Source organism: Gracilinanus agilis, chromosome 5 (genome assembly GCF_016433145.1).
Source record: "Gracilinanus agilis isolate LMUSP501 chromosome 5, AgileGrace, whole genome shotgun sequence".
Taxonomy (NCBI): domain Eukaryota; kingdom Metazoa; phylum Chordata; class Mammalia; order Didelphimorphia; family Didelphidae; genus Gracilinanus; species Gracilinanus agilis.
The window spans coordinates 307,784,723-307,806,008 of NC_058134.1; the positions used below are offsets into that span (position 1 = coordinate 307,784,723).

Genomic DNA, 21,286 nt, shown 5'->3' on the forward strand with positions numbered 1-21,286 from the left:
AGAGGGAGAGAGAGAGGGAGAGGGAGAGGGAGAGAGAGCAAGCACAGAAGACAAACCATAATAAGGAATTTGAGTGAGATAATTGTGTGCTGGACAATGCTGTCTGTAGACTCTCAGGGAGGGGGAAGGGAGATATCATTGTGGCCCATCCTGGCAAACAAAGACTTCCTGGGAAGAAATCAGGGCCTTTGAAACGATTGCTTGAAAGCTACCACCAGCCCTGTCCACCAAGACGCCAACTTTGGCCACCCTCGCCTTGAATGGGAGGCCTCTTTTTGTGTTGTGAGAAGGCAGTTGGCAAGAGTAGAGGCTAATGAGGCTAAGGTCACCAGTTCAAAGCCTGGAAGGGCCAATTAGTTTAACTTACTCCCTAGTCATCGAGTAGCCTCTTCTTCCAGCCACAGGTCTCCAAAATGAACCCTGAGCCAAGAAGGGGCTAAGGAAGAAATGTAACCTGTGCTAAGGGTCAGAAAACCCAGCAACATGAGATTCTAGATTCTAGAATCTAGAAGGAGCACTGGATCCTGGCTGGGGAACTTGGGGTCAAATTGCATCTTGAATATTACTGCCTGTGTCACTTTGGACAAGTCATGAGACAGGCAAGTGGCATCACAGTGTAGAGAGTACTGGGTGTGACTGGGCAAATCATTTAATATCAGTTTCCTTATCTATAAAATGAGGAGGATGATAATAGTGCCTACCTCCCAGGATTATTGTGAGGATCAAATGAGATAATATTTGTAAACTCCTTCATGCAGTGCCTGGCACATAGTAGGTACTATATAAATGCTAGATATCATTATTTACCTCTTCTCAGCTTTACTTCCCAGCCTTGTAACATGGACAAATTTGGACCACTGTGGATAGTTTTGAAGGTTTCTTCTTGTGCTAAATCACTCCAGTAGAATGTCAATTCCTCACAGGCTGTTTTGCTTTTCTCTTTGCATCTCCAGTGCTAGCACATAGTAGGTGCTGAGGAGATACTTGCTGAATTGAAGGAAATCTTATAAACTTGCAGTTCAATTGATTTTGATGATGAAAACATATCCTTAAAATGGCACTTTGCAAATGCAAGACACTTTCACCTAAATAATTCCATTTGATACTCAAAACAACCCTGGATACTAATTTTAATACAATTTTGCAAATGGGAAAACTGAGACTCGGGTAGAATATTGTAACATAAAGTGTTGTATTTGGAGTCAGAGGCCCTGGGTTAAAATCCCAGCTCTACACCCTCCATGACACCAGGCCAGCCACCTCTCCCTTTGGGTCTCCATTTTCTCCTCTGGAAAATGAAGGGATTGGACTAGATGATCACTGAGGTCCCTTCAAGCTCTAAATTCAGAATTGGACATTGATAGCAAATCAAGGTTTACCGAGTGACTTCACCAAAGTCAGACAGCTTGTAAGTGATAGAACTGAGAGGTAAGTGCAGCTCTATAGAAAACAAATCTAAGCCCCTCTCTATGGCTGTCTTGAAGGGATTGGGTTCACTCTTTATTAACTGCTGTGTGTGTGTGTGTGTGTGTGTGTGTGTGTGTGTGTGTCACTGTTCCGGTGGTCAGAGGCAGGGTTAGGGGTCCCCTCTGTGTCATCATTGTAAGCCCTTTGCCACAAGCTCCTTGGCTCTGAAAAATGGACTTTCAGAAGAAATAATGGCAGCAAAACTCAGGAAAGATTCTGTATAAGCTCTACAGGCCAGATTTCATGTCTGGCCACTTGGGACAGATTGATGGAAGAAGAAAAGCATGAAATCTAATGACTGGTTTTGTTTTAAAAACTTGAATCTGGGAGCTGACTAGAAGGACCCAAAAGTCCTTCCAGAAAGTCAGAGCTGAGAAAGTCCTTAGAACAGAGAAGGTCAGAGCTAGGAGGAACCCGCAGCACAGAATTTAGAAACTGACCCATTATGACTGAAAGGGCTGCCATCTTCCCAGGCACCCCTGCTCAAATCATCTTGGATTCCCTTCCTCTCTTAACCCCACTCATCCTCAGAGCCAGCTTGTGGCCATGTCCTCTCTCTTCTACCTTCAAAAATCTCTTCTACACTCCACCCTAACCCACCCAACTCCATTGCTGCGGCCCTCGTCACCCACCAGTTCATATGGTCTCTCCACCTTGAATTTCTACACCTTTAATTCAGTCTCCACTCACCTGCCAAGGGATCTCCTTACAGTGAAGGCTGACCAATCACCACTACCACATGCACCCCCACTCCCTAAGTCCAGTGGCTCCCTACTTCCTCTAGGACCAGTTCCTCCTGCCTCTCCAACTGCTCCTCCTCCATCTGTTTTGCTGATTCCTCCAACCACAGGTATCCGTCAGGGCTCTGTCCTCGGCCCTCTCCTCTTCTCCCTCCAGACTATTTCCTTTGGTAATCATCTCATCAGCTCCCATGGATCTCCTCTACTCTCACACCTCTAACTGCTGTTCAGACATCATGAACTGGATGTCCAGTAGACATCTTAAAATCAACATGTCCAGTATAGAACTCATGATCTTTCCCCTTAAACCCACCCCTCCTCCTACCTTCCCTATTAATGTAGACCTTCAGACTCCCAATCCAGGAGCTATCCTGGATTCCTCGCCACCTCCCTCCACCCACCCATATCCAAGCTATTGGCACACAGTGGGCATACAATAAACATTTATTGACTTTTACAAGTCCTGTTTGGATTTCAAAGCTCTTCCTACCATGGCCCTTTCAAGTCTTTTTAGTATAGTCTGGGGACTCTGGCCTCCTTGCTGTTCTTGCACAAGACAATCCATCTCCTGTCTCTGGTCTTTGCCCTGGCTATGCCCCAAGCCTCAAAGGATCTCCTTCCTCACCTCTGCCTCCTGGCTTCCTTTGAGTCTCAGCTAAAACCCAGCTCCTACAGGAAACCTTTTTTGTCTTCCCTCTCCCCCTACTCTCCAATGCCCCTCCCTGGGAGACTGGCACCACTTCACTTGGTTTGGATCTCCCATGCCCACAGTTATCTGCTACATCTTATCTCCCCCATTTGAGTGTGAGCTCCCTGAGGGCAGGAACTGCATTTCTTGCCTTTCTTTGCACTCCCAGCTCTTAGTACAATATCTGACACATAGTAGGTGCTCAATGACTAAATCCTTGTTGACCTGATTTGATACATAGAATTACAGAGAATTGCTGGGAGAGGGGCCTTAGAACCTGGAATGGCAGAATGGGAGGAAACCTTAGAACATGCAGTATCAGCTCTGGGAGAGGCCTTTGAGAGGTTCTAGTCCAGTCTGACTTTACAGAGGAGTAAAGGGGGCAGCAGAGAAGGCCCTGTGTAGGTCTCCTCTTGGCTGGCTCCTTCTCAGACTCTGCTTTGAACTAAAACCTCACGCGGGTCCAGCAGCTTACTCGCAAGAGCCATCCTTTGCCTCCCGCCACAGAAGAAGCAAACCAAACAAAGAACGGCTCGTGATGGGGTCTTAGCCAGGGGTTTTCCCCATCTACTCTTCTCGATGAAAATGGCAAGAGCATAAACCCACAAACCGAGCCGCCAAACCTCCCTAAGTGTGCTGAGGTGCCTACCCACAATGCCCTGGGTACCAGAACTGGGGACAGTTGGAGGGCTTTGGGCGGAGGGTTCTATTTCAAGAATGCTTCTTTCTGCCTCATAGAATAAGGAGTTTTTTTCCTGTGGTGGGGAGGTTTTTAATCTAGCGTAATGAGCCAGAGCTTCCTTTATTATTTCATTTTCTTACTATTTTAGGACACTTTCCCCAGTGCTCCATTCTTTTTCACCCTCCATCTCCCATATCATATTTCCTCCTCGCCTCCACACCGTCATGCACACATGTAAAACGCTGCCCTCATGGATGGGTCACTGAACCTCGCCTCCCATGCAGATGGGAAGAGATGCCTGAATGGCCCCTTTTCTGATGCGCTGCCCTTCGCTCTGAGCTTCCCGCCCATTGACTCGGGCCCCATTAGCCAATCTGTGACGTGAACGTCCATTTCCTCATTCGAGTCGTCCTCTGCTGCCTCCAGAGAGGTGGACGGAGGGTGCGGGTGAGCCTTCACCATTGGAATCCAGGCCCCGGTGAGCCCTCGTCATTTAAGTGAAGAAGCCTGAAATACGGACTTTCGCTGTCTGTCCCAGGACCAGCGAGGCTGGAGGATGGATTTCTAATTCTCGGTCTCCCGTTGAAGTCATCAGCCCGAGCCTCTCACTGGCCACCCTCTCTGGTGAGGGAGGAGGATGCTCATAGACTAGATGGGAACCGAGAGAGCACTTGTCCAACCCCGGAAAGAGGAAAGCCCGGGGGGGAAGCTGCCTGCTCCAGGGCAAAGGAAGCGACCGAGCTGGATGCCAGGCAAGTCTTCTGGCTCCAAGCCCACTGGGCTTCCCATTTCAAGAGGTCTCCTGCTAACAAAATCAGAGACCAGAGGATGTAGTTCTAGAGTGAGGCCATCTAGGCCAAGCCCCTTGTTTCACAGAGGAGCAAACGAGCTCCCTGGTCCTGGCTCCTGATCATACATCTAAGAATCAACATAATGTAGTGGTTCCGAGGCATAAGAGTGGTGAGGGCTAGGCCATGGGGGTGAAGTGACTTGCCCAGGGTCACACAGCCGGGAAGTGTCTGAGGCCAGATTTGAACCCAGGACCTCCCATTGCTAAGCCTGGCTCTCAGTCCACTGAGTCACCCAGATGTTCTCTAGCTTGTGCTCTTTCTACTCTACCAAGCTGCGTTATGCTTGCAACAGGGGATTCATTTGGTAGGGACCCGGCGCCTCAAAGTAGAGTCTTTCTTACTGAAGGAGCCCAAATGCAGTTTGAGCACTAATTATGGCCCCCGGAATTAGAGGGGGATGGGTTTCTCAACCATTAATAACAACCAAAGCAATAATAACAATGTCTAGCATTTATCCAGTTATTTATCTATATGCCAGGCAATGCACTTCACAACTGTTGTCTCCTTTGACCCTCACAACTACTGTTATTACCCTCATTTTACAAGTGAAGAAACTGAGGCAAACAGGTTACAAAGAGCAAGTAAGAGACTTGCCCAGGGTCACACAACTACTTGGTGTCTGAGACTAAATGTGAACTCAGATCTTCCAGACTCCAAACCTGGTTCTCTCCCCACCGAGCCACTCTGTGCCTGACCGTATCCCAAGGCCACCTCTGGGTAGGAATTCTGCTGGAATGATCAGAATGGACTATTTCCACAAGTTGGCAAAAGCTCTTTGGAATTCTTGGGCCTGCTGTGGGCTTCTTCAGTGGAGCTTTAGTGACCACCCTGTTCAAGGGACCCTGATCATTTCTTGGAGAGATTTCTGCAGTTGGCATAGAGATCCCCATGTGCGGGGTGGAAGTGAGGTCAGACTCGGTGGCCTCTGGAGTCCCCTCCAGAGCTAAACCATTGAATCTAGTCATCGTACAGATGAGAAAACCAGAAACAGGAAGATGCTTGTCCAAAGTCACACAGTACTAAATGTCACGGGTAGGATTTGAACCCAGCTTCTCTGCCTCCACATCCAGCCCAGTCGCTTTAGTTTTCCGTTAACCTCATTAAGGTCCCACAGATTGGCCCACGTCCCCCAATTTCTAAAAGGTCTGGCTGATGCTTTCACCTTTCACATCTTGACCATTGACAGATAATCTCCTCTCTGCACAACCCAGTCAGCCATTCTATCCCCCCCCCCAAGGGCAAGGCCAGAGTTCTGTCTCCTCACTCGGCTCTGGGGCTAATGTCCGTCTTTCCGACGACCCAGACCTGTTTCACAGCCCCACAAGCCACTCCGTGCTCTCTTCCTTGCCGCTGCTGTGGGCATCGCGTTGCTGCCAGCTTCCTGGCCCAATCCACACTGGCACTGATGGAAACCAGGGGTCTGGGCCAAGTTCATGGCCTATTAGCAGCCTGTCGCAGCAATGGGAAGACTGGAGGGTGTGGATTCGAATCTTGGCTCTGCTCCAGTTGACCTGTTTCTCATCTGGGAAGGGGATGATGGCTGTGGCTCTTTCCATCCCTGGGTCCTTGTGAGGAGAGCACTTTGCCCATCTTAGCTCACAGCAGAAGTGGGAGCCCTTCTTCATCGCCCTAACCATCTGCCTTACCGGCCTTCCAGGCTCCTCGCAGGCTGAGGCCAACCTCCCTGTTCAGCCTTCTTGCCATTCGCTCCCTCGCTTGCATGCCCCTCTTACCCAGGCCCCAGAAACTGCACCCCTCTCTGCCCTCTAACTCCCTGCCTTGGTCCCTGCCGGTCCCTCGTCCTCTCTTCCTCACCTTCTTCTCTTACAAAACGCTCATCCATTCCTTAAAGCCCAGCCCAAAGGCTGCCTCCTCCTCCAGGAAGCCTCCCTAGAGTCTATGGATGACAGACTCTGTGCGCCCCTTCCTGAATCCTGGGGGCTGCTCTATCTGATGGAGAGAAAAGAACTTTGCAAACTGGAGAGCCATAGGGCAGTGGGAGCTGGGATCTCACCTAAGGGCCAGCCCAGAGTCTGTAGACAGTAAGTGGGGGAAGGGAGGGAGAGAGGGACGACTTTCCAGGCCTGGGGAGCAAATGGATGCTACGTGTGGGGAGCAGCGAGCAGTCCAAGGCTGCCGACGGTAGAGTATACGGGCCGGGGCTCGAGGGCAGAAGTACTGGAAAGAGAGAAGGGAGCCAGGCGTGAAGGGCCGTCGGGGGGGAGCATTCTTATTTTAGTCACGTTAAGTCACGTTAGCAGGGTAGGCTGGCGTTTAGAGGAACCGGAGGCAGAGACCAACCCCGGCCATGGCCAGGCACTGCACCAAGATGGCGGCCGTGCGAGTAAAGAGAAGCAGACACGGATGAGACGTTGGAGGGGGAGCGATGACCACGTTTGGTGACTGACTGGACAGTGAGAGGAAGACGCCAAGGCCATTGGGAAGATGCTGGGGCCTGCACGATGCAAGGAAGCTGGGGAAGGGGGAGGGTTTAGGGAGGAAGATGAGTTCAAAAAGCAGTTGGCCACGACTGCCTGGAGCTTGAGAGAAAGGTTCAAGCTGGAGGTCAGCTCCAGGCATCATCTTCACTGAGATTATCGGAGCCCATAAGATTGGGAAGTGAGAGCACAGTGTGTGGGAGGGCGAGGAGAGGAGAGTGGGAGACTTTGGGAGGTAGTGAGCTGCCTGGCCATCCTTCAGCCCTTAGCGGGGACGTGGTCAAGAGCATCTTCATCAGGTACAGGCCAGACTAGATGACCTCTAGGCCCCTCCCGCTCTGAAATTCGGTGGTTCTGCAGGCAATGAGGGCCACTGAAGGGCCTCGGGAGTGAGTTCCACGTGGCACCATGGAAAGAATGATGGGTTGGAGCCTCGGAGGGCCTCACACACACAGTCTAGGCCTGCCCTCTCCAGGCCTCCATTTCCTTCATGTATGAAATGGGGGGGCTGGCCTTGGGGAGCGCCAAGGCCCTCCCCGCAAAGCTAAGTCTGCGAGCCCCCGGCCCCTCCGTGAGTGAGGAAGCGCACTCCGGCATCTGGAGGTGGGAAGAGCCCGGAGTCACGGAAGCCAATCGAAAGGCTCCAGCAATCGTCCAGGCAGGCAGAGAGGGCAGGGCCGGGACGGCGGACGCCCGTCCATTCCAGAGACCGTGTGACAAACATTGTTCCAAGCGACTGCCCTCCGAGACGCCCTGACAGAGAAGCTGGGGCTTTGGTTACTCCGGCTGGCCCTCTTCCCAGCTCTCCCAACGGCGGGCCTGGGAGGAGGGCACAACGTGCACGACCATCCCGAAGTCCAGAGAGGGTGGCGGCCGGCCCAACCTCACCCAGCAGGAAGGCATCGGACGTGAGCTTCGGACCGGCCCTCTTTTGCTGACAGCGCAACCCGTCTGGGGACACAGCGAGGCCTTCAGGAGGCAGGAGCCCTTTTCAGTAGCTGTCCAAAGCCTGCTCTGAGTTTATTTTCTTAGGGATAATGGCCTTCTCTGGGTCACATTCCTCCCATAGAAAAGCAAATACAGAGAATGTAATAAAAGGCAATTCTAAAGGAAACCTGAAAGTGGCTGCCAGTGAACAGGCCTGGCAGGAGAACCACAGGGAGCTGGCTGGGGGCTCTCCAGAGGATTTGCAAGGCCCCCTGGAAATGCAAAGAATGATGTCCTCTGGGGGTGGGAGGAATTTCACAGCATTTTCACAGCCTGGATCTCAAGAGGTCCTCACAGCATCCAAGATGTTCAGTAGATGGGACTGATATTATTCTTCTTTTCTGACAGATGAGGAAACTGAGGCCTAGAGAGGCTAGTGACTTACTCGATTACATTTTTTGTAGATTCAGAATTGGAAGGAACCTTAGAGACCAGCTTGTCTAATTCCCTCATTTTACAAAAAAGAAAACTGCGTCCCAGCCAGGGGCGGTCACTGGGCCAGACTCACAAAGCAAGTGTGTTGTAGAGCCAGGACTTGAATCCAAGTCTCCAAATCCTAGTTCTGGGTCCAAGTCACGGGACCAAAGACATAGGCCTGGGAGGTCTGAAGTCAACTAGTCCTAGGGGCCAAGAATGCTCGAGTGGGATGGCCTATCAGCTCCCTCATTTTCTAGATGAAGACACCGAGGTCTCAAGATGGTGATGTCCCTAAGAGCAGACGCTGAGCTGGGGACAGAGCAAGGGCTGTGCAGAACCTGGTGTCCAGGGCCGGGTCTGCTGCTCCACAGTGCTCTCTGCTCATGGAGGGGTTGTTGGAAAGGGGGCACATCGGCGACTTGGTAGGGGAAGAAGAAACAGCAATCAGGGAAGAATGACAGACACAAAGCTGTAGAATCTCTCCGCTGGAAGGGACCTTGGGCCATCTAGCCTAGCCTCTGCCTGCAAACAATTCTCCCTACACCCCCCCACTCACTCCCCACAAGGGTTCCTGCCCCTCTGCCTAAGGAGTTCTGAGGAATGTGGGGAACCTCTGCACCACTGCAGGCCCCTTCTCAGGCCACTCTAGGACCACTCAAATGGTGGAGGACGTGTTCCTTACACCCAGCCTCAGTTTACTTTCTGGAGACTTCCCTCTCTCCATCGCTCCCCAGTCTGTCCTCTGAGACAAGCAGGAAAAGTCCAATCCCTCTTCTGCAGGAAAGCCTTTATTAAGACCCTCTCGAGCATATAAAATAGTCCCCATCTTCATGGAGTTTCTAGGCTCCCTTCTGAGAACAGAGGAGAAAACTGAGAATTAAATACACAGTCCCAGAGTTGTCCTCTGGACCAGAATTCTGTCATTGGGCCTCCCTGCCATGGGCCTGTCAGTGGGCCTTCTGGGTCATCGGGCCAGCACCAGCCCAGAGGGCCATCACCCAGACTTGCTAGACAGGACCACGGTCCCCCCCAACCCACGCCAGGCAGGAAGGAAGCCCCCTCGACTGATTTTAGTCTCATCTTATTCTTGACTGATGTCTCCCTGATGTTCTCAAGCTTCTGTCTTCAGGGGCCCATGGACGGATCTGGGTTGTTTGGTTTAGAGAAATGTCCATCAATAGTGGCCTGAGGTGGGCAGCTGGGTGGCTTAGTCAATAGAGAGCCAGGCCTAGAGATGGGAGGTACTGAGACCAAATCTGGCCTCAGATATGTCCTAGAGGTGTGACTCGCCCCAATATTATGCAGTATTGATTCTAAGATGGAAGTGAAGGTTTAAAAAAAAGTGACCCGACGGCTGTCTTCACAGATTGAAGGGCTGGCACATGAAAGAGGGAAGAGGGGAAGAGGCCTGTTCTCCTTGGCCCAGAAGGACACAGCTGGGTGAATGAGGGAGTAGAAGGAGATGGACCAGAGACAAGACTGGCCGGGTACGGTACCCGAGAGGGCAGATCCAGGAGCAAGGGGGAAGTTCAAGGAAGGCAGATTTCGACCAGATGGAAGGATAATCAGAAGTGTCCAAAGGCTGGGGGTATTCCGGCCCAGGCTGTATGACCCCTTGCCTGGAATCGTGGCATAAAGAAAAGAACACAAGATCTAGAGGCGGGGGTCACGAGTTTGAAACCCAACTCAGCAACTCAGAGCTAGGCGACCTTGGGGAAGTCACTACAACCCTGGGCCTCAGTTTCCTTAGCTGTAAAAAGAAAAGGCAGGGGTGTAACTAAATGGCTCCCAATCAAGGATCTTGCGTGGTAGAGGGGATTCCAGCTCAAGCGAGGTGGGACTTAGTGGCCAACAAGGTTTCTCGAGGGGCTGAGATTTTGAGAAAATTGCCCGGCCCCCTCTCATCCTGCCCCCGCCCCTGCCTTCCCAAACTCTTCCTGGCCTCCTGAGGGGGGAAATGCCATTACCTTATCAAGAGTTCAAATGCAGAGATGAAAATGCCCTAATGAGGCCTCGGTCCAGCTACACTAACAATGCTAATTGGTTTGAAGATTTCTGTTTTTATGTCTAACTGAAGGGATTCCTGAGTATGTGATTAGGGCTGTTCCCCCCCCCCCCCACACACACACACACTCCTAATAACAGAGTCCATAATCCCCCCTCATTTAAGTGGTGGACAATCAGCCACCGGGTAGATATTAAAAAGGTAAGAAGCTCCTCTTTAATCTGCTGGAGATGCCGGTTCCTAAATGGCGCCCCCCCCCAAAGCAGCATTCAAGGCTTTCCAGGTGGAGCCCCCAGACCCAACGGAGGCTCCCCTTCTTCTCCCCATCTGAACAGCAACATCGGGGAACAAACCACATCGTCGGGGAATCTTCTTGCCGAAAACGAACAAAACAAGAACCCCCAAGTAAGGAACATGGCGGGCGAGCGAGGGTAATTCAGGCTCCTGAGTTCAGACTAAACAACTATTATCAAAAGGGCTGCAGTTATTTAAACAAGCCATTTAAGGGCTGGCCTCGGCCGCTGGCCCTTCGTGAGAGGGGCTGGTTCTGATTATCAGCGAGGGCTTTTCATTAAGATTAGTAAGGCCTAATTCCAGCTATAATTTGGCTCCGTAATTTGGCTTCTTTCGTTAGCAAATGTCTAGAAAAACGAGGCAATTAAGTTTAAATGAGTTGAAGAGTTTCAAGGGCAGATGAACTCCCTCCCCCATTCCCCTTTAATAACAGAATCCGAAGAAGCCAACCCGGAGGGGTTAATGCAGACCAGAGCTGGACAGCCAGCTGGGCTAGGAGCGAGACCTGGCCTTGTTTGTGGGCACCGAGCGGGGGGAGAGGGGCTCCGGCCTCCTCTCCTGACGAGGATGGGGCATTCCTAGGGTCACTGGCACTGGAATCATTCATTAAGATGATGAATTATGATTAGATACGCAATGTGGCCCTAGAGACAGGAAGCCCAGGTCTGCGAACTCTGTGACCATGGGCGAGGCAAGTCGCTCTCCAACTCATTAAAACTACAGAAGAGTTGTCCTGGCCTTCGGACTCACGGATCCTTGGTTTGACCATCGTCATCATCATCACCAGCAACAGAGGCCCCAAGGGATAGTGGGGAGAGGCCTCTGTTCATAGGGAGCAAAATACTCTGACCCAAGGGAGGCAAACCGTCTAGGGGACAAGAGCTGGCAGGAGGAGACCTGAGTTGGGATGCTGCCTCCCCTGCTGCCCACCTTGGCGTCCTCATCCATGACCTTTCCCCTCCCCGGCACCATTTTATCTTCAGTAAAATCAGGAGATGGGAGGAGATGCTCCCAAAGTTATGAACCCTAAGTTCTGCCACGAACTTAGTGTGTAAGTTTGCCCAAGCCTCAAGTCCTTCTTCTATAAAGCACAGATAATCCTACCCGCCCTCCCTCCCCCATGGAACATACGTGTGGAAAATGCTCTGCCGACTGTGATAGAAGTGGGACCCACTAGAGGAGAAGACGAGGTCCTCCAGGGCTCATTTTGTCTTTGTGTCCCCAGGGCCTCCCACAAGCGGACCCTCATCCAATCCTCCCAGAATCACCATTTCAATAGCAGCCCGTCATGGGGATCAGAGATCTGGAGATCAAGGAGCTGAGGCCATAATCTCCAGTTCCCAGATGGCAGCTTCCTAACTCTCCCAGCCCACATTGTCCTTTCCAAGGGGACTCGTCCCTGGACCTGCCCGGCTCCCCAACACCCACAGCAGTTTGCTCCAACAGCACTTTCCCAGTGTTCTGGGCACCACCCTCACCCTCTACCATCCACTTCAATGAAGGCATGTTCAGAATTGGTCCCAAACTCAAAAATGCCTAGTAATAGCTCTGGCCACACTCTACAGTTGAAGGAACTTATGGTGCTTGGCCTAGAGAAAGGTCTCAGAGAAGACACCGGTACTGTCCTCATATTTATGAAGAGAGCCTGTTCCATGGAAGGAATCAACTTATCTTACTTGGCCCCAGAGGTGAGAACCATGAGACTGGGGGGCAGAGGACAGAGATGCAGAGAACAAGGTCTTATCTAAGGGCAGCCAAGAACTTTCTAGGGATAAAACGGACCTACAATTTGGAGGCCCTGTCTCAAAAGGCAGTGAATACCTCATCGCTGAAGGTGGGCTAGTCCAAGGAGAGGCCAGCTCCTCAGAAGGTGTGAAGGGGATTTGTGCTCTGGAGGACCAGAGATTTAGAGCTAGAGAAGCCCCTTTAATGGAGAGTAAGACTGACAAACATTGACTTGGTCAGGGCCTGAGACACGATTAGAAGCATGGTCTTCCTGCCTCCGAGGCCAGCAGCCATCATGCCAAGCCGTCTACTTCTTCAGGCAAGGAGGATGCTGGATCATTTCTCTGTTCTCTTCCAACTCAAGGATTTTCTGATTCTGTGACTGTCAGAGCTAGAAGAGATCTCGGTGACCAGCTGGTCTAATCCTAAACTAAGACCAGGTCACGGTGAATTAATAAACAGCAGAACTGGGACCACAATTGTAGGCTTTAGGACTCAGAGGCAACATTGGATTTAGAGACCAGAGAGAACTTTCATGGAGACAACGAAGGACCCAATGAGCTCCAGCCTCCATTCCTAGGTCAGTGTTTTGGGTTCCATTAATGAATAACTTGTGTTGAACTATCAAACCATGGGGAGTAAGCAATAGAAGTAGAATTCAAACTTGGGTCCTCTAACTGCAGAACCAGGGCTCTTTCCAGCTGTAGTCTAATAGCATGAGCCCAGTACAGTGACCATTGACAGTCCATGGGTTTGAGCAACCACAGTCTAAATATTATAACTTGCATACAAAATGGCTCTCTTGTCATTGGAGGAGGTTAACACATGAGGCAAAGCAAAACAAAGGCAATGGGGGGGGGGCTTCCTGGAGCAAAGTTTGGGGACATGTAGCTCTTGGGCATGGCCACAAGATGGAGCAGGCAGAGTAGGATCTCCCCTGGGCATCTTGGAGCCAAGCCATAATTAGTCTAGGTCTGGGATCCAGACATCCATCGTAGACGCCCAAGAGACTGGCCAAAGCTGAGCTGGTTGGCAAGCCTGGCTGGCATGCTGGTGGTCCATGATACCAGTGTTCCTTCTATTCCAATGTTCTCTAGACTTGTTTATAGAAAATAAACAGTCCTGCCTCTGGCACAGTCTGCCACGTGGCCCTGGGCAAATCACTTTGCCTCTGATTGCCCCAGGTACTCCCTGAAGCTCAGAAAAGGGGCAGAGCTGCATTAGAGGAGAGAGCGTTCTCACCAGGGAACTCTCTACATCAATGAAATTACAAGAGCGGGCCCCAACCATAGAGAAGATAATCAGGATCATTTTTAATAACGATAACCAACATTTATCTGGAATGTTATGGTTTCCAAAACTCTGTCCTACATTATTTCATTTGATTTCACATCTCTGTGAGACAGGAAGGACTGGCTATTAAGGCCATTTTATAGAGGAGAAGACAGAGTCCAGACCAGTAAAATGATTTCTCCTAAGTCATATCAGTTCATAAGTGTCCTTGAACCCGGGCCTCCTGTCCTAAAGTCCAGGGCTCTTTCTGCTCCCCCACAAGACCTCTTTTTCTCATTGGGGGCATATCATTCTCTCTGATCTGGGTCCCAGCTTCCTGCCTCCAACAAGCCATCTTATCTCCCCTACTTTGAGCAGGAAAAAGGAGATCATATTCTAGCAGTACCTTGGACTGGTAATCCTGATCATTCCCAAGTTTTCTCCTTTGGAGCTCCTTGGGGCCCTGGGTGAGAGGTAGAGCCAGACAAGTGCTAGCCTCATTTGAGAGATCCCAGAGTCTCAGAAGGCACGTGGTGTGGCCTCTCTCTGAAGAAGAGGCCTCATTGCCACATCCCCACAAATGATCCTCTGTCCTTGGCCTGAAGACCTCCCATGAGGGAGGACTCCCCTCCTTCCACAGCAGTCTATTCCCTTTTGGTCAGCTCTCCTTCTTTGGCAGTTTTCTTGGACTGAGCCTAAATCTGCTTCTTTAGGCAGCATCCACCACCACCACCCCCCACCCCCACCACCCCCCCACACACTGCCCCTAGCTCTGGTCTGCGGAGCCAAGGAGATACACTGGATTCTGAGTCAGAGGACCTGGGTTCAAACCCAGTGTGGACACTGGATGACTTGTCTGGCTCTCAGTCTCCCCATCTCTGAAATGAGAGGTTCCAAGATGGCTCCTAAGGTCCCATCCAGCCCTCCATTTATGATGTTGCCATCTAAGTTTATTGTCTTGTCAGTACTTGGAGCCAGCTCCATCCCCCAAGTCTTATCTTGTCCAGGCAGAACATTTCCAGCTCCATCCACTGCTTTTCACCCAGCATGGGCTCAAGGCTCTCTGATATGCTGGTTGCCCTTTTCGGCATGCTCTCCTCCATCTGGGTCTGTGCCCACCGATGAAATAGTGGAGGATGGAGTTTTGAAGACTTTGAAGTTCTAGATAAATGTTGGTTGTCCTAAGAGGGCAGGGCTCTAGGCCTTCTCTAACCTTGCCACCCAGACCTAGAGCAAAGCTGCCTGACCTTTGGCTGCAAACATCCCCTTGTCAGATGGATGAGAGTAGCACTTGGTGGACAGAGCCTGACGGTCTTCCCTGAGACCCCCAAACTGCCCAAAGCTTCGGAGGCCCACTTGGCTCTGACCAAAAATAACTCAAGAAAAGGCATTCTGGCTGTTTTCATGGGGGTTTGAAGTCTCCCTTAAATTGTCTGGGGAACCACCCTCATGCTTTTATTCTCTTGCTAGTGTAGACGCCCTCATGGTTCTAAGGATGATTCTAACAGCACCAGCGTCCACTTCTCTAGAGTTTGGGGATTTCTCGACATTATCCTGTTTGATCCTCACGAGACCCAGGAGCCTAGTGTGGGGCCCAAGGGAGGAACCGAAGGCTTGGAGCAGGCATCGATTGTGCCTGTTTGTCTCAGAAAGACAATCGTTCTGCAGTTAAAGATTTTGACATTGAAGATTGCCCGGTTCTGGGTGCTCAATGGACCAGGGACCAAGGCCTAGGTCTCCGGCCCAAAGTAGCCAAGGCCAAGAATCACTGGGAATACCCGAGCTCATCCAGCTCCAGAGAGCAAGGAGAGGATAGAAAGAGAACTCTGTTCAAATGCAAGTTCTAGGCTGTATCTCCAAGGGACCAGAGAGCTCAGACAGAAGGGTCAGAGCCAGGACAACCCTTCCAGGTAAAGATAGATTATCCAATCTGACTCCTTAATTTTCCAGTGGATAAAAACCCTTGAGGTTTAATGACTTGCCCAAGGACACACAGCTAGTAGGGAAAGGCAGATTCCTGACTCCTGACTGCAATGCCAAGGTCCTTTCTCATCATTCCTGCCTTACAAAGTCCTCAGCGTGAGGGAGTTCTCCATAAATCCCGACTGAACAAAAGAGAGGGACAGATAGGCGTGGGAAAACCAGCGTGCCCCCAAATCCCCAACCAGGGGAAGTTGGCTTAGGCAGCCTTGGGGAAAGCCGTCCTGAAAGAACATTTGGCCTGGAACACTGGCAGAAGGGTCCTCTTCCCTTGCCCAAGTCTACGAAGATGAGCCTTGGGCTTCTTTGGAGAAAGCAACATGTTTTCACCCTCCCAGCTGCTTTCCCGAGTCACCAACCAGGGGTCCCCCTACTCACTGCTCCCTGGGGCCACTCTGCTCCTTGACCAGAGACTTTCTGGTCAAGTCAAAGATCTCCAGCCTAAAGTAGCCAAGGCCGGGCATTGTTGGGAGTCCCCACATCCAGCCAGGTCCAGCAAACCCATTGTCTGGTCATGGTCTTCTATTCGAGGGGTTGCTGAGGTGCTCTATTGCTTATGGACTAATGGTCAAACCCAGATGCCTGGTAGTCAAGGCCTTCTACAATCTGGTCAAGTAGGCAGGAAGGGGGAAAATCACACAGATACCGAACTTCAAATTTTCCCCTGCCTTTTATGCTGTGTGAGCCAGCCTTGTGGAGCTGATAGTGCTGAATTCAAATCCTCCCTTAGACACTTGATAGCTTTGTGATACTGGGCAAGTCATTGAACCTCTCTGCCTGCCTCAGTCTTCTCCTCTGTAGAATGGGGATCATAGCAGCACCTTCTTCAAAGGATTGTGGGGAAGATCCCCTGGGTGATGTATAGAAAGGCTGCCTTGACCCTGTTCCAAGCAAACACCACGACTCTCTTTCTACCAAACTAGCCTGTGACTTCCCACCTCCCTAGACCTGGAATGACCTCATTCCTCCTTTGACTGTGGAATTCCTCCCACAAGTCCTCCTCCAAAAAACCTTCCCTCATCTCCCTGGGCCATAAGGGCCTCCATGCCCAGATTTTGGCCCCTCTCCAATGTACTTAGATCCAGTTTTGCCAAGAATATGAATCCCCTTGTTTGTATTGTTTGCTGCTGGGAATCTGTATTCCCAAGACTTAGAAAAGGGCTCCGAAGTGTTGGTAGACTGATTAATCCTTGCCCCTGTGGCCCAAGACTTGGGAGAGGAAATGCAGCCTTAACAATTCTCCCAAGAAAGCGCCTCCCATGCCTGGGGGAAGCTCACATAAGGGTCCTTGGTAGATGAATCCGTGGAGAAAACTGTGCGATGAGCCTTTATTGTCAGTATGAATAAGCACCATAATAACTAGCATTTATATAGCACTTTGAGGCTGGCAAACCTTTGTTGTTTAGCATATGATCTCATTTGATCTCTGGGAGATGATTCTATTATTAGGTACAGTTGAGGAAACTGAGACAGTTACTTGCCTAAGGTGTCTGAGGCCTGATTCAAACTCAGGTCTTCCTGACTCCAGGTCCCACATGCTACCCAGAAGCCCCTAGAAAGGCCTCAACCGCTGAAGGCAAGTGTTGTAATGGAGGGTGTCCTGGGAAAGGACCTTCCTGAAGAGGGATTCCTTCTACTTGGGGAGATCCTTCATATATTTCTGTCTGGGGGTGACATGGCCTTGGGCCTCAGAATACGACAGAAGCCCCTCAGAGAGCTCCAAGGCCACTCAAAAAAGGCTGGCCTACTAATCTACCTACCCAAGAAACAAGTGGACGGCCGGCCAGATGGACAAGCCATTGACTCGGTCCTTCCGAGCACATACCTTGTACAGCAGACCCTGCGGCCGGACAACACACTGGGCCCCAGACAGAGGAAGAAGAAGACAGCAAGCTGGATGGCTTCGGGGTCAGGGCATTAGTGTCACCCTGTTCCCTGACACAGAAACCCCAACTAAACATGTCCATTTTTCTGGCAGCCCTTTCTCAACGAGTCCCACTTTCCCGCGTGGCACCCGCCCCTGGACACAGCACAGTTTACAGCTTTCCATTTCTCTAGACCTCAGCTTCCTCCTGCTTAAATGAAGAGGGTTCTCTAAGGCCCCCTCCAGTTTGGACATTCTGTATTCAAGGTCCCTCCCTCTGAGGCAGCCAGTTCTGAAGTTTCATTTTCAAAAGCCCTTCCCAGCTCTGAAATGGGCTGATTTAGGGATCTTCCCAGCTCCAACAGCCTCCGTTCTGAGATACCTCCCAGCTCTGCCATTCTGGATCAAAAGGTCCTCCTAGCTCTGAAGTTTAAGGTCCCTTCCAGCTCTGACGTTCCATGTCCTCAGTTACCTCCTGAGTCTTTTCTCAAGGATGCCATTAGGCATCTGGGCTCAGAGATGAGAAAGGAGGATAATAAAAGGAAGGCTTTTTCAGTTCCTTCTTGATTCTTCTCCTTTCATCTTGCGAGAAAAGAGGGTCTAGCTACCCTGAAGCCCCAGACGGACAGGGCTGTGGTCAGAAGAGGTGGCGGCCCCAGAACCGAAGATGGAAGACAACGATGGGAGTCAAAGCCAGGAACCCTGGATGGGTCACTTTGGGCAGACCCCCAAGACAAGGCCCCCAGAGATCATCGGTGGTTTCAGATTTTTCTGTTGACTTCAGCAGAGTAGGCCCTGGCGTTTTCATCTCTTTTTAATCATTCCTCTTTTAATGGCAGCTCAAACACAGAAACATATACTTAGCCTTTGGAAGTCACAGAAAGGATGTACCCTGATTCCAGGGCATGTTGACATGACTTCAGCCTAGCTGACTTCATTTCCAGATCACCATAAAACAGGCTGCCCTGGCTGGACTAATCTGCTCGAGGCCCAGAGGAATCTTTCTAAATTAGAAGTGTGGGAGGAACGGTATTTGTCAATGAACCAGAGAGACCAGGAGTCTTTCTTACATTAATTTTGCAGGATTTAGAGTCAGAAGCTCCCTAGAGAGATCATCGAGTCTAGCACCTTCATTTTATAGACAGAGTAATTGAGGCCTCCAGAGGGGAGGGCTTTATCCAAGACTTCACCCTATCAACAATCAATCGACATTTATTAGGCACCCACTAGGTACCAGGCATCGGAGTGTCAGGGCTGCTCTTCCTATCTGTGTGACCTTTAGCAAGTCACTTGCCCTCTATGGGCCCAAGTTTCCTCATCTGTATAATAAGGGTATGGGGTTGGACCCTCTCTAAGCCTCCTTCCAGTTCTAAATCCTTGATTCCAAATCCTAGGCCTTTTCCATTACATCGCACTAGAGAGAGAGATGTTGGAAGAGGTGGCAAGAGAGAATTCTGACTTTTCATTACCTAGAACAGAGTTTTGACCATTCAAAAACGCAAAAATAGAGCAATTTATGTCGTTGGCTCTGTTCTCACTCACTGCACCCGAGACGTGCACCTTAGTCAGTTGTTTTCCCAGTCTCAGTCTCTTCCACTTTTTTTAGGTGGGGACGAGCAAATTAAGTACTCTCTGATGCTCTCCTAGCTCTGATGTCCCATGTTTCGTACATCCCTCCATCTTTGAAATTAAATTCCCTGTTCTAAGGATCTTTTCAGCTCTGACATTCCCTGCTTTAAGCTGATGTTCTAGGTTTTTTCCCATTTCATTCTAGGTTCTGTATACCTTCTAGATTCTGACCTTGTAGGTTTGCTCTACCTTGCCTTTACTGTTCTAACTTTCGCCATCTTAAAGATCACTGGCAAACACCACTCCCTTTTTTAAAATCCTCACCTTCTGTCTTGGAATCAATACCAAGTTTGCTTCTTCCAAGGCACTGGGCAATGCAGATTAAGTGGCTTGCCCAGAGTCACACAGCTAAGAGATGTCTGAAGTCGAATTGAACCCAGGACCTCCTGTCTCTGGCTCTCAGCCACCTAGCTGCCCCCTGCCCTGCTCACTTTCAAAGAACCCCCTCCCCGCTCTTCAGACTACGAAAAACAGCAAACCACACCTTCAGCTCTCACCATCCTGAAACCCGGCACTCTGCCAGGGGTCAGAAGGTACCCGTTTCTGAGCCAGCCCAATTAGCAGGAGCAGCACAGACAGCTGGCCAGTCAGTGGCACTGGGGCCGGGGCGGGGGGCCACTGGCCTTGGGCGCTGTATCAGTCATTTCAAGAATTCAGCTCTTTACCGCATACAAGGAAACCAACACACCAACCAGATGGGTGGGGAGGCAAGGAGACCTGGGAGGGCACCCTTACCTTCACACTGCCTGCCTTCTCCCTTGTAGCCCGGTTTGCAGAGGCATTTGTAAGCTTTGGGGGTGTTCTGGCAGATCGCATCGATGTGGCAGTCATCCGTCCCCTCCGCACACTCGTCTGTGTCTGAAAAGAGAGGATTACAGCAAACGTAAGGCAAAGCTCAGCCCAGACACCCCGGGAGCCCGCCACAGCAGCTCCAGGCTCTCGTGCCCAAGACTGCTGGCTCTCCATCTCTTCTCTGATGGTCCCCCTTTGTCTCTGTCTGTCTCTGTCTCTCAGTCTCCCTCTGTCTCTCTTCTCTGTGTCTTTTTATTTGTCTGCTTCTCTCTTTGTCTTTGTCTCTATTTGTCTGTCTCTCTTCTCTTTCTCTCTCTGTCTCTCTGTCTCTGTCTCTGTCTCTCTTCTCTCTCTCAGTCTCCCTCTGTCGCTCTTTCTCTTCTCTGTGTCTTTTTGTTTGTCTGCTTCTCTCTCTTTGTCTTTGTCTCTGTCTCTGCCTCTATTTGTTTCTGTCTCTGACTCGCTCTCTCTTTGTCTCTCTCTCTCTCTCTCACACACACACACACACACACACACACACACACACACACACACACACACACACACACACCCTTCTGCCTCCCTACCAAACAAGTCCCAAAGACTAACTGTTCTCCTCTCTCAGAATCCCAGAGTTCTCAAAGCCAACATTTACATTTTATATTCTGAACCTCAGTTTCCCTATCTGTACATAAGGAGAGTCGCCTGGTTGCTACAGGAATTGCACCTCTGAACATGGTGTGAAAACTGCAATTGGTCCATCCCCTCCAGGTCCAGACTCTCTGGTCTGCTGGATTCGGGGTTCTCTAATGGCCAGGCAGTTTAGGGGGGCAGAGCTGGGGAGCCGGGAGCCGTGTGCTTGGATCCTGGCTTCTCTCCTTCTAGCCGTGGGATCCTGAGAAAAGCTTTTCCTCTCTCTAGGGGCTCATTTTCCCTCTGCAGACTCAGAATGGGCCTACTTAGGCTCCTGAGCCCAAAGGGGTATGAGGTGCCCTACAAAGTCAGTTCATCAACAGGCATTTATTAAACCCCTACTGTATGCCAGGCTCAAGAATTGAGTGTAGGCCTTGGCTGGCTCCCTCCTTCCTTTCCTTTCCACATCCACTAGAACCAACTCCAGTTTGGTGGCCCCAAATTCAGAGTGGTTGCCCTGAGCTTCCAGGCCTCCCGACCACCTTGTGTGGACTCTCAGATTGGGCTCCATCGTCCACTGAAAATGGCTGGCAAGCTATCACAGCTCAAGCTTCGGGTCATTTGGGGCTTACAAAGCCCATTAAGAAAACCTAGAATCTTTGATGGCAGAAGTGGTCCTTAAAATTAAAGCAGGTTGAGGACTGCTGGGTGGCTCAGTGGATTGAGGTGTGAGACCTAAAGGTAAGAGATCCTGGGTTCAAATGTGACCTCAGACACTTCCCAGCTGGGTGACCCTGGGCAAGTCACTTCATCCCCATTGCCTAACCCTTACTGCCTTAGAAC

General features: G+C 50.7%; 1 protein-coding gene across 1 annotated transcript in view; it reads right to left on the bottom strand.

The window, feature by feature from the left end:
• The window catches only part of SCUBE1 (signal peptide, CUB domain and EGF like domain containing 1), a 233,593-nt gene extending 213,046 nt beyond the window's left edge, over positions 1 to 20,547 (bottom strand). Inside the window, exons 1-2 of the mRNA XM_044679293.1 lie at positions 20,538 to 20,547; positions 19,775 to 19,897 (exon numbers count right to left, since the gene is read on the bottom strand). Of these exons, the coding sequence (XP_044535228.1) occupies positions 19,775 to 19,897; positions 20,538 to 20,547 (133 nt within the window). The remainder of the gene's footprint in view (positions 1 to 19,774; positions 19,898 to 20,537) is intronic.
• Positions 20,548 to 21,286: the final 739 nt, after the last annotated feature.